The 14,312-nt window shown below is 37.2% G+C and overlaps 1 protein-coding gene across 1 annotated transcript in view; it reads right to left on the reverse strand.

Annotated features, from left to right (window-relative positions):
- Positions 1-13,298, reverse strand: part of ppm1j (protein phosphatase, Mg2+/Mn2+ dependent, 1J) — a 32,570-nt gene extending 19,272 nt beyond the window's left edge. Inside the window, exon 1 of the mRNA XM_055213474.2 lies at positions 12,736-13,298. Within this exon, the coding sequence (XP_055069449.1) occupies positions 12,736-12,989 (254 nt within the window). The 5' untranslated portion in view covers positions 12,990-13,298. The remainder of the gene's footprint in view (positions 1-12,735) is intronic.
- Positions 13,299-14,312: the final 1,014 nt, after the last annotated feature.

Here is a 14,312-nt window from a genome sequence, read left to right on the forward strand (position 1 = left end):
ATCAGCAAACTCAGTCATATAATTAAGAAACTGCACACAGTAACCACAGGAGTGTTTGGTTTTCATTTGGGAGCTTCTTTCTATAAAATTATTGGATAGAACCTCTAATATTTTATCAATTTGCATTTAATCTTAAAAAAAGTCTTATTAGCAGTATAAAAGTTATTAAAGATATATAGAAGAGATAAGTAGAGTTTTCCTGCATGGCGCAGTAATCTGACCCATCCAAATAGATGTGATCTTGCCTTATAAACCTGATCCGTGTATGAAAGCATGCAGTGAGAGATTAATGGATTTAATTCTCCAGTGTATGATGTCAGAGGATGGGGACTAAAGAGGGTATATTCTGCAATATATTTTATTGTATATACTCTAGATCAGTAATTCTCTAAGTGTGGGCCGCGGACCACTAGTGGTCCGCCAAACCCCCCAGTGGTCCGCCAAAAGATGACCTAAACTAGGCAAGTGTTTATACAATCGTCACTTATTTAAGTAGATTTTTAATGCACTTGCGAAACTGTGATATCAGTTCTTGCCTTTCTGTTTTGATAACGTAAAAATGGATCGGTGGCTAAACCAAAGAGGACTCAAAATAAAAGATCAAGCGTCAAACTGAAAGTAGCTAAAATCCACAGATCTATTAGTTTTTATGTACTAGTTTTTGTTCATGTGTAAAATTCCTGTAATTTCAGTGATATTGTACATTAAGGGGAACATTTTTTTCAGTATTTTATTATTACCATAATTACAACCATAGACTTCATATACCAACATCTCAGTTTTAAACTAATGGCTCTTTGGAATGACATTAAGTGGGACCTAGGCTGTTATAGTATGTTAAATTGCATTTTTTTCACATGTGCAGTTTGTTATTCGTATTAAGCTGCAACTCATTTCACATTTACTTTTTCTAATGAAATAAAATTCATATAATAATTTCTGAACATAGCATTGCATTTGTTTTTAAAAAATTAGTTTTTGACTTGAAACAGTTGCATGTTAAACTTAAACTTAGCATATCCTTCCTATTTTGTTGTTTTTTGGGGGAGTGTTAGAGTGGGATTCTGTTAGGTGGTCCTCAGAAAAAAATTGGAAGATAAAGTGGTCCTTGGGCTGAAAAAGTTTGAGAAACACTGCTTTAGATGTACTGTACACTAAATTATAAGAAGAAATACAGAAAAAAGGCTTACTACTGAAGAAGCATCAGAAATCCATAATTAAAATTTACTATTGTCCATCAAGTTAAATAAGTAATTCACAGGAAAATAAGAAGTAGCTCATATTTTTTGCTTTTTCGTTCTTTTGTGGTTACTTACCAACATGGAGCCACCGTGCTGCCATTTTTGCGTGTGTTTAGATTCAAACAAGGCTTATCGATTGGTAAATAAGCTCAAAATACAAATGGTTTTCTCTCATAAAGTATCGTTTTAATGAAAAATACATAAATTAAGCCACCGAAGTCATATGGATTCTCTTGATGATCAATTCTGATGATGGATGGGTTTCAGAAAACCAGATTCTATTCGGTCGCTTTACTAGACGGTTTCATCGGATGCCCAACTTGCGTTGTTGTGGTTACACGCCTGAACCGAATTGAACTTCCGGTTTGTATTTATCTATCAGTCTGACTAGTGGCTAAACTGATGAAATACCTTGTAAAAAATGAAATGTTTTGGTTTGCCGAAGACGAGGGGAGACGACACGCATGGATCACTGTGCGGAGAGGTTTGGCAGCTAGGCAAGAATTTAAGGAACTGGAACTAACATTGTATACTTTAACTTTACACATTAACGTTAGCTCAGTGTAAAAGTTGATACGGTTTAGCTATGATATATGAACAAAGATAATTTACTTGTCATTTATTTCCCTTATTATCAGAAATAAACTACTGTAAAAGGACTCTATGTGAAAGTCTACCGGAAGTTGCGTTTAGTCCACAAAAGCCGTTTGTTTATGTGGTTGCTGCTGAGACCGACTATAGGAAGCATTTTTATTGTATAAAAGATTTTTTTAATATAACTCTAAGGGGCGGTTTCCCGAAGATGGATTAGCATAAACCAGGATTAGGCCTTAGTATAATTAGGAAATATAACTAGTTTTAACAAACATGCCTTACTACAAACATTACTTGTGGTCATTTTAAGGCAAAACAAAGGACACTGATGCATTTTAAGATATGTCATTGCAAGTTTTTTTTTCAGTTTGAACAGCTCTTACATTTATTTTAGTATAGGACTAGTCTAATCCTTGTCCAGAAAACCGTCCCTAAATGTGTTCGGCTAAAGAAAGAAAGTCATATACATTAGGAAGGCATTAAGTTGAGTAAATTGGAGTAATTTAAATTTTTCGATGAACGATTCCTTTAAAGCAGGGGTTGGCAAGTAACTTTGGCCGCGGGCCAATATTTTTTTTAGCCAGTAGATGGCGGGCCAACTGCTGTTGGCACACTTACGTCTTATTTTGAATTAGCCTAGTATAGGCTATCTGATCTTTTGTCAAGAAACATTGTCTTTATTTCCTATTTAAAAGACGAAAGACGGCATTAAAAATGGCTAAAAACATGGTTATGGGTCTGTGTATCATTCGTTCAATCGTTTTTTAAATTAAAAACAAAAATGAAAAAATTAACCACCACGGGTTTTCTGATTGTGTGCTCAGATAAAAAATTAATTACTGGATTAGACAATTTTTTATTTAACACCTTTATAGGCATAATATATAAATTAAATCATTTTAAACAGATACTATTAGTGGTAACATATTACAGGCATTTATGCTCTCATGAAAGACTCTTACAGTCCGACTTTTGAACTGTATTCCTTTTTTATTAATATTTATCCGGGACACACACATACACACCTAAGGTTTAAGGAGGTCTCCGCTTTTTGTCCAGCTCCGACAAGGTTCTATTCAGAAAAACCGCTTAAAATACACTCTGTGTTCACCCGCTTTATTTCCCGACCTGACGGGTCCGCAAAACTTAACGTTAGATCTCGTTCCCAGAATCTCAAATTCAATGTCTCTAACGAAAAAAGAGAGATGAAGTAGCCTATTACAATTATAAATGTTATACAAAAATTGTGTTCGTGCCAATATAAATATTATTTTAACATTGTATTGTTAGCAGAGAAAAAATGTCACAGAAAAAATAATGAAATATAAATAATAAATTAAATAGGACAAAGCCTCTTACTTAAATTTCTAACCAACATAAACCGAAACCATTGGTTGCAGAGTTGCTGTTCAAACAAATTGCTGAAAATCCTCCTTTGCCAAATTTATTTTTAAAAGGAGGTAAAGATCAAAGAACTATGCGTTAGGAAAATTAATAATGGCTTTATTTTAATAGACATGTAAAACCATATTTTGGCGGATTACTTTCATTTTTTAACGAATTTACCTGCCCACTTAGTCTTAATAATTAACGGTAAACGAACTTGACTTGCTGTTCTCGAAGGCAGGTCGAACCTTAGGTCGGGCTCGAGCCCCAAGTTCAAGTAACAGAACAGAACAGTAGATTCCTTTAAAATCTACGTTAAAAGTGTAATAGTTAAAATATTACTGCAGTAAAAGAGTTTATTTTATCATATTTTGTAGTGGTTTCTAAAAGCCTGCAATTACTTTTCAGTAATTTGCGATGTCACAGAGTTTAACGTCTTCACGCGTGACGCATTGACATGATTTACGAGGTAAATTTGCAAATGATTCATGAAGTCAAACCTCTGCAATTATTTGATTGATTGTGTTTTAGAAGTATGTTCAAAATCTAATGACAGTTATGATCGCGGATGCGCTGGGAGAGAAAGAGCGGCCGGTTAAGATTAAACTAGCTATTATACGCATTTTTTCAGGACATTCTTGCGAGCCGGTGGCAACTTGTCCACTACGCAAATATTTTTTTATCAGGTAATACATATTATTTGTCAGTGTTTTATACGCGAATAAATAATAATGAAAAAAGTTCAAAAGTCGGACTGTAAGCGAATGAGACTTACAGGAAAGCATGGTTTCTATTCAAACCCTTATTAAAACCCTTATTAAAATGTAATCTGTTAGTACCTGATCTGTTTACATTTATTTCATTGGTATATGTCTGCTAAGGTGTTCAATTAAAATTCGTCCGAACCCGTTTTCATTCATTTTTGTTATTTTTGATCTGAGCGCACATTCAGAAAACGAGTCGTTTGATTTTAGTTCAGGAAATAAATAATAGAAAAACAAGTCGTTTTTCTTTTTTTTTTTGGTTTTGATTTGAAAAAACTAATGAAGGAATGATACACGGGGCCATTTTTGTAAACTGTTATTTTAAAATAAAAAAGTCTGATTAAAAAAAAATAAAAAAACGGATTTCAAATTAATCCGGCGGGCCAGAAAATATTACTGGCGGGCCACTTTTGGCCGCGGGCCGCCTGTTGCCGACCCCTGCTTTAAAGGATAAGTAAATATCCAGATAATTTACTCACCACCATGTTATCCAAAATGTTAATGTCTTTTCTTGTTCAGTTGAGAAGCTGTTATGTTTTTTGAGGAAAACATTCCAGGATTTTTCTCATTTTAATGGACTTTAATGGACCCCAACACCCAACAGTTCCAATGCAGTCTCAAACTGCAATCTCAAAGGACTCTAAACGATCTCAAACGAGGCATGAGGGTCTTGTCTAGCGAAACGATTGTCATTTTTGTCAAGATAAATTAAAAATATGCACTTTTAAACCACAACTTGTCGTCTTCTTCCGTGCGTATGACGTGCCAGCGCGACCTCACGCAATATGTCATCACGTCAAGAGGTCACGGATGACGTATGCAAAACTACGCCCCAGTGTTTACAAGTGTGGAGAAAGAGGACCGTTCTGACGTTGTTGTATGTCGGATGATACTAATTAATGTCTTTGTGTCAGTTTATTGTTTAAAATGGTCCGGAAATGTGCATTTCACATATGTAACACGTGACCTTTCAACGTCATTGCGCAATTACGTGAGGTCGCACTGGATCGTCACACAGCCGAAGGAAGAAGAGAAGTTGTGGTTTAAAAGTGCATATTTTTATTTTTTTCGCCAAAAATGACAATTGTTTCGCTAGATAAGACCCTTATGCCTTGTTTGGGATCGTTTAGAGTCCTTTGCAATTTTAAACTGCGTTAAAACGGTTAAGTGTTGGGGTCCATTAAAGTCCATTAAAATGAGAAAAATCCTGGAATGTTTTCCTCAAAAAACATAATTTCTTCTCGACTGAACAAAGAAAGACATCAACATTTTGGATGACATGGTGGTGGTGAGTAAATTATCTGGATTTTTTAAGAAAATTTACTTTTGCTTTAAGAACACAGCCATTTTTAATTCTTAACTGAATATCATTGTCAGCATTTCCTCTAATTTTATTAAATGTGTAACAGAATGAGTCATGTAAACATTTTTGAGACTAAGTGGCGGTTTCCCAAACTAAAATAAATGTAAGAGTGTCCAAACTCAAAACAACTTACCCTGCCATATCTTAAAATACATCAGTGCACTTTGTTTTGCCTCAAAATGCACAAAAGTAATGTTTTTAGTAAGGCATGTTTGTTAAAACCTGTTATATTTCCTAATTATACTAAGGCCTAGTTCTGGATTAAGCTAATCCCTGTCCGAGAAACCAGCCTTATGAGTTTACCACTTGGTTATTATTTATGCATAATTATACATAACACATGCAAAACTTTAGTTTAAGATGTAAGTTGATTAGTTATATATATAATATGCTGTGGTTTTACTTTGCGATTCAGCTGACAAAGGCCAACTGTAAGCTTTTCAAAAGAGGAAGCGTCGCCTTGTAGCAAGTTCCTTTATCTGAAGTCACAAGTATGATTTCTTTACAACTAAGACTGTTTCTTCCTCATTAGGCTTTAACACACATAAGACTTTCTTAAATGAAAGAATGAAATGAACTTCAGAAGCACATTAATTTGTCTACCCAGAGTATTTATAAAAAGGACAACCATAGATCATGTGACTAAACTATTGTAACAACAATACCAAAAACAGCAACCTGCCACAAAAACTGAAACCTTATTAGCAAGAATAACACAGCAACTAGCAACCTATAAACATCGAATAGGATGCTGAAGCAGGATGGGTGTGCACTAGACAGTACATTAGAAATGAGAACAGCATCAGGTTACAAGTCATTGATCTGGCACTCTAGGAAACACAGTTATTGTCTCATTACGGGACATGCAAGGTTTTCCAGACGAATAGGAAATAAACAATGTTTTTACATAAAAAAATGCCTGTTTCAGTATATAAAGTTTTTCATTTCAGATGATACCCCCATCCTAGAAAATGCATTTTTAAATGTATTTTAGGAGTGTGTGTGCGCAAAAATATCCTGTTATTATACAAATCCATCTTTTTTTCTTTTAAACCGCAACAATCCCACAAAACAGGCTGTGGGGATCCCCTATCAATATGATGTCACATTGATTACGCCCCACCCATTTCAAGAACCACACACAAAAACAACCCGTTTTTCATTGCAGCCACAAATGGCCATGTTCAACAACTTATTATGAAAGATCTGTGGTGTATTTTGAGCTGAAACTGTACAGATACAACACAAGAGACTATATTTATATTGCTGAAAACACATACGTTAGCGGCCCATTAAAACGTTATATATAGAAGAGACAACCCGATCTCACTGGAAATTTTTCGTATTTTACGAGTTGGCTAATTCGTATGAACTGTACGAAGTGAATCATACAAAAATTTACGATTATTAGAATAAAAGCCCCTAACGTCACCCCTAAACCCAGCATCATAGATGAGAATACCAATGGTACAAATACGTACGAATTTGGTCGTACGAATTATAGCCACCTAGTAAATTACGTAAGATGGTGTGTTGAAAGTGAATAATAAAATTGTTCGAAAAGTTTAATAGCATAGCAATATAATGTAGAAATAATCATGAAACCCAAACATGTGTTGCTTTTTTCTGTTACAATGACGGCAAAGACCTTTTAAAACCAAAACAGATCACAGACCGAAACATAATCTATTTTCATAATCTGGTTCTGACGCCCTAACAGGAAATGACTTCCAAAATCAAATATCCTTCCTCAAACATCAATGTACAACGACAATTACATTTCACAAGTGATCTGGAGCCATGCATTGTATAAATGTTTGTCGTTTTATCTCAGCGTCGTGGGCCAGGATTGCTGCAACACACGGTAACCTGAAAAACCTGATGAGCAATTCTGCACCTCCACCCACTGTGCTTAAGAATAGAGAGTAAATGTGTTGCGGTGTGACACTGATTTAGTCAGTCGTCTTGTATGATAAGAAAGTGGTAAAAATTGTGCATATATGGTAAGATGATAGAAACAGTAGTGATCGTCCAAAACTCTCTCCAAATACCATCCCGTCTGATGCATCGTCTGCGTGCAAAATGCCAAGGGACATAATTCACTTGCAATTGCATTATCTGACAGAGATTCAGCTGTTGTGTCGTGGTACTTGCTGTTCGACTTTGCCAGCTTGGCAGCACAATGTTCATAAAAAGCCAATCTGACCGAGCCACAGTGGATGAGTCAGCATTGCATTATAGAGAGTGTGTGTGTTTAATGGAGTTTAAAGGATAAATGTACAGTATTGTCATCTACAAATCTACAGCCCAATATCAGTTCAATTAAATAGTGTCATAGTTAAGTGTGCATGACGAATTTGGTTGTGAATACAATACTGTGTGACATATCTGTATTGTTTTGCAGTACACTAATATAAACCTATTAAACAGTACTATTGAATACCATGGTTTTCTGAAAATGTACCATGGTACTAGTATGGCATTCTGTAAAATACTCTTTATATATTATATACCACATATATACCAAAAACAGGGTTGCCAAGTCTGCAGTTTTCTCGCAGATTTGGGCTACTTATAAAATGTAGCTACTTTTTATTATCGTGGTTTGAACGTAGACGGATTTTGTTCATCAGCATAATGATTTTATTTATAAAAACAGTGTATACAGTAATTGTGTTATGCATAAAAGTGCATGTAAAAGGTATTTTATGTATGGGAGAGGCACATTTTGATGTTCGGGCTGGGTTCATTGGGCTAATTTTGATTGGCTAAACTGGTTTTGTTACGCAACCATATCACAAAAGTATCTCAATGTAACCTAATTGCCTAAAGTAACCTAAAATATAAAAAAATTACTTAATTTTTTTTTTTAAGTTTATAAAAATAAGTAGAGCAGATTTTAATTTTTACAGTGTGTAATGCTTTTTATTTTTGCTATTAAAGCTGCTTTACTATTATAACTTAACTTGCGTTAAAGCCACAATATGTAATTTTCGCCGCTAGAGGTCGCTAAACCACAAAGGCAGTGGGAGCTTGATGCCGCTGTTAAAGAGTGGGAATGATAGGAATTGTAGTCTTCACTAGAGCCCGACCGATATGCGTTTTTTCGGGCCGATGCCGATACAGATATTAGGGAGTAAAAAAAGACAGATAACGATATATCGGCCGATATTCTTTATGTGTATATTATAGTTCAGTATATACTACAGTATATTATACTAAGTACTGTACATAGAATACACTATATACTTTAACATAATATACTGTATGAATAAATACAATGCAATGCAATGATCACTCACAAATGTGGTGATCACTCACAAATGTGGTGATCCAACACTTATATTGATGTGACAAAGATATGTACTATAGGCAAGAAGTTAACAATAAACTTTATTATCCAAAATTAGTTGGATATCAGTGCACTAAACAGTAAACTTGACTTATTATAAATAGCTTTAAAACACAAAGAGAACAAAATACATAAAACTTGCATCATTTGCAGTTTTGACGAGAATAACGTTATAAAGAGAAACTTATGAAGTCATTGATTAATATTAGCTTTACAGTAAGTTGTGTACTTCACAAATTTGTTAGCCACTCAGAGTTACGAAGACAATGCTTGACGAAGCACATACTAATGTACGCTATGTTTAATGTTGTGCTTGTGCACAACGTTTTTATAACACAAACCCAGGGTTCCGTGCAAACTTTAGACTTTTATAAAACTAAAGCGTCTTCGCTCCGCCTCTTTTATTTAGCAAGGGTGTAGAGTTGCGCGAGCTTATTGAATCAATTGCTCTGAAATGAGCGTGTTAACTAACAACACAAGCAGCAGTAATCTCATATAGTGATATATAAGTGCACGGCTGCGCGTAGTTTAAACGTGTCATTTCTCCGTCTCGCGTCATTTCTCCCGCTTGCGTTTTAACTTGCAAGTCGACAAAGAGACGGATTAAAAACACCAAATGTAAGCGGGAATGCGTCTCTCTTGTCCATTTATAATCCAATCGACCAAAGCGCGTCTTAATACCAGGTGTAACAATGTTGCGAAGAAGACACTGCGTGACTGCTTCCATGCCACCTGAACTGAGAGACTGACTGACTGAACTGAAGTGAAGGGGGTGGGGGATTGGCTGGTGTCACTACAGTGAGTGATCTGGGTCGCCATTAGCAACCAGTATGGCGCACTCTGCTGGACAAACAAGTACTTACATCTTTCAAATGCATTTAATGTGTTCTGTAACAAACGTTCATATCGGCGCATATCTGCGGCTTATACGCCGATACAGATATATCTGCGACATGCTCATATCGGCCGATAAAATCGGCAAAACGATAAATCGGTCGGGCTCTAGTCTTCACCTTTACTGTCAAAAGGATTGATCCGACAGGACTCACAAATGATGTTCATAAAGATGTTAATTTTATACCCCATACATTATAATGTAAGCCCCACAGTGTAGCTTGATAGAAGCCAGCACAAAGCGGCATGCTAGACGTTACTACTTCTGCATACTTCCGCATGCAGCACTGCACCGATTGATCGAAATGACATGACATAAAACTATTGCGAGAGTACTGCTTTGGAATTATGCTCATGATACTTTGATGTCACGTGCGACTGGTCTGCCCAAAACTAAATGAAGTTAAAATCCACCTACGGTTTTGATGGCAACAGAAGCAGAAACTGAGAATAATCTGGACATGAAAGACAATAGCTGGGTTTCCATCGAAACGTAAGGCGAATCTTTTTTTAAATTGGCAAAAAAAGAAAAACAAATGCGAATTAAGTGCGTTTCCATCAAATTGTTCAGTCTCTCCAGAAAAACGCGATTATGCGATCGCATGATTCAATGCATGATCAGCCAAAGTCCGCATATTTATGTGGGGCCCGGTTTTTGTTCAAATACGCCACACTTTCGCGGCATAAATTGCAGATTTCCGTGCGCAAAATATGCGGGGCATGCATGATTTCATAATCCCCGCATTTTCGCACCAAAAAGTCACATATATCTTAACAGAAAGTTGAAAAATGTTGCATTTACTTCACACAGGAGCAGCTATGTCCCCTGTTGCCATGGAAACGTTATGAAGTGACGTAATTACGCGACATGAACATAATTGAAAAGCTGCAAATTCCCACAATTTCATAGCATAAAATTGCATAAATATCCCGCATTTTCTATCGCATTATTTAAGATAACGTGCCGCAGGATCATGGATTTTTGCCCGGAACAATCACAAAAAAACTCCGCATTTTTCTGGAAGGACTGATTGTTCGAGCGCATGACGGTGGTATTGGTTACCTAGTTACCAACAGTAAATAAAATAAGGCACGGCTAGAAAATGGAGACAGGACTGAATTTAGTTACGATTGGCAAGTTATAAATTTACTAACAAAACTGAATGCTGTGCACAGATGAAGAAATGCTGAATTTTTAATGCATGCACTAGCAGCAAGGGCATTGCGACGACGTCGAGCCCCATATATAGGAAAAACAACGTCAGCTTATACAGCTAGACAATCAATCACATGGGTTTAATGTTCGCTATGTCAGAATTTATTCGGCAAATGCGTTTCCATCACCCATTGTTCACATTTACTCTTTTTCGCATAAGTAAAAAAACACTTCAAGTGAGCATCAATTTTTGCAAATTAAGGGAAATTTTGGCATTTCCCAGCTATTGACAAGTGGTCATAAGAGAACAGAGGTGGAACTCCCCAAAAATTTGGGATAATGTACACTTTGACAGTAGTTTTAATGCAAAAATCTTATATATTGTGCCTTTAATACTGTAAGTGGTTAAATATTTGCACAATCAAATCATGACCAATCATGAATCAAATAAAGACGAAAGTAAACAGATGCCCATAAATACGGACTATCAATGTAAGCATAATGTGCATCATAATATATGTATCCGTTTGCTAAAGCAGTCAGCCACAAGCTCTGTTTGAATACAATAATGCTCAGAATGCACTCTGCCATTACACAAAGTTTTTCTTCCTGTGCTGTAGTTAATAATACATGAAATAACCAAAGGCTAACTGGGCTAATTTCACTATTGCCCAGGGCCACTTCTGGCTCATTCTCCCTTCCTCAAACTCTTCCTATCTTTTATCAAGCGCATACAAACAAAACACACACAGTGACAGCTGCTGGGCCCAAGGTTTCAGGGCGAACTTATAAATAGAGCTTTCCAAAACCTCCAGGGTCATAAATTCATTCATTTGTGGGTGTAATTTCAAATCATATTTGTTGTTTAGATTTTGGGCACTGCGTGCAACTCAGACTCAGGCCTTGTTCTTCCTGCGGCAGACCATGTCTGATGAAAGCTAGAAAATTCCCTTTTTAGTTTCTAACCACAAGTGGAAAAGCCTTGCACAAGATGTGTTCTTGCATCTAAAACAGCTCAACATGACAAATGAAGCATAACGCTGAAGTTTGCATTTTTAAAACTGAAATTTTGAAGTTTATTTCACATCAAAGCATAAATCTGTGTAATATGGCCTAAAATGTTTCATTTTGCTCTTTTCGTATTCTGGTTTCGCAATGTTATTTATATTTAGTCGGCTATGGGTGCCAGCTACCCTACCCATTGTACCCACTTTAGATCCTATGGAAACCCTGTCTGAAAGTTCTGGTTGGGCAAAAAGTTGGCACGCATGAGTCTATCTGTGGCACAAATGGTAATGCATATCACACACATACTGACAAAAATGTACAAGTTGAATGCACTGTAAGTTGCTTTACATTTACATCCACATTTGGGCATTTAGCGGGTCCAAAGCGACTTACAAAAAAGGAAAGCAATTCGTCTTAGGCTTTGAGTGGATACTTGCGCCTGCCAAATGCGTAAATGTAAAATGTTAATGTCTTGCACTAAAACGGTCCTGAACTGTGGCACTATACATGGTATAGCAGCACTACTAGATGCATTCAGTGAATGACTGCTATATCAAATCTAGGTGCATAACCTGCCCTATGCCGCATGTCTATGTTTACATGATCATATCCTGTAAAGGGTTTACTACGTCATTGTTGGTTTAATAAAGCATTCCAGCTGACTCAAGAGCACTGTCTCAACCAGGAGACTTAAAATCATTTAAGTTAACCCAATAAAGCATTTAAAAAGCCAAAAAATTAAGATTCTAGAACATGCCAATCTCTGGGGGTCTGGGGGGCTTCAAATATTGTTGTGGACAATGGGGGGCACTGAAGTCAAAAAGGTTAAGATCCACTTCTCTAACATGATGATAATGATGATAAGCCGTTTGCCCTTGACTAGGAGTGACATGCAACCTTCTTCGCCAATGACGTCACTGCAACCGCATCGTTTTCAATCAACAATCACGCGCGCGTTAAAGACATACAAAACTCACTCGGCGTATCCCGTCCTCCACGGCAGTCTGCTGTCACGTTTGAGCATGATCACCGGCCTGGACGCGTGCTCGGTGGAGTACTGCAGCAGCTCCTGCGTCAGGTCCAGAAAGTCGGGTCTGCCGTACGGGAAGCGCGGCGGTAGCGCGTCCGTGCCGTCGTTCTGCGCGGCTCCGTGCTGCTGGTGATGATGGTGGCCGTGCGGGATGATGCCGCCCACCAGCGAGGACATGGCGTTCTTAACTTTGCTTATCATTGCAATTGAATACTATGCGACATCTATAGCGGCGGAAATGTTAACGACACGAACGCGCAAAAGCGGAGCGGTGGCGCGATGCAGGAAGCGATCGCGTTGACCCCATGTGACGGTGTTTTCCTCATCGACAAAATCCTTTCAACGCAGACTGTGTATCATCACCCGACAGGCTTTTAATACGGAGGTTGAGCCGCTCATCCGCCTATAGATGGGCTGCGTGCTGTATGACACTGTCAGTCGACCAGCTAGTCTACGTACAGCGCACTATCGAGGGAGGGTGGACTGTGAACGGAGGCTGATGCTGCAACGCCGGTGCCACACACAGTGACTGTGATGCTACTGCATCTGCATCTGTTCCAATAAGGACCAATTCAGTTATAGGCTAAATACAATAAATACAATTTTATTAGCATTTAGCATATTTTTTCCTTTATGCAACACAATGTGTGATAATGTGTCTCATTTAATAATGTACACTCTTGAATATAAATGTGCTATAAAGGGTTCTTCAGAACATGAAAGAGCCATTTTAGGTTTACCAATAAACCTTTTAGTAATTTTTTTATTAATCGTAAAAAAATTCCACTGTGAAGAACCTAATGTGCAACAGAAAGATTCTGTGGATGCTCTTTACAGAACCAACCAAGAACTTTTTGTATTTTTTTTATACAAATAACAATCACGTCTTAAAAATAAAGGTACTACAAAAGGTTCTTCAAAGCGATGCTATTAAAAAAATCCACTTTTGGCTCTTCGAAGAACCATTCATTGAAGGGTTCTTAAAGGTCCACTGTGTAAATTTGTAGCGGCATCTAGTGGTGATACTGTGAATTGCTACTTCCATATATAGGCGAAAAGCAGTAGGCCAGGCGAGTAGTTTGTCTGAATACATAGTATTCCAAAAACAGTATGCGGAAAGTACCTGGATGACCTACTACTTCCGGTTAGATTTTGAAGTGTGCATATGATATGCTGCGTCCGAAACCGCCTACTTCATACTATATAGTACGCGAAAAGCAGTAGGCGAGGCGAGTATGTCCGAATACATAGTATTCGAAAAACTGTATGCGAAAAGTACCCGGATGACCTACTACTTCCGGTTAGATTTTGAAGTGTGCATATAACGGACACCTAACTTTCCCATGATGCCCTGGCAGCGGAGTTATTCACCGAAGAAGAAGAGGCGTCATCATATTAAGAAATGGCGGAAAGCGGGAATGCTGTGATTCTCGCGAAATTAGACTTATGTCATTTTGATAAACAAAGTAAATGCAAAGTAAGAGTATCAAAATAAGAAGCATACAGTTACAAACATCTCTTCAT

The sequence above is a fragment of the Misgurnus anguillicaudatus genome, chromosome 8 (assembly GCF_027580225.2).
Source record: "Misgurnus anguillicaudatus chromosome 8, ASM2758022v2, whole genome shotgun sequence".
Classification (NCBI taxonomy): Eukaryota; Metazoa; Chordata; class Actinopteri; order Cypriniformes; family Cobitidae; genus Misgurnus; species Misgurnus anguillicaudatus.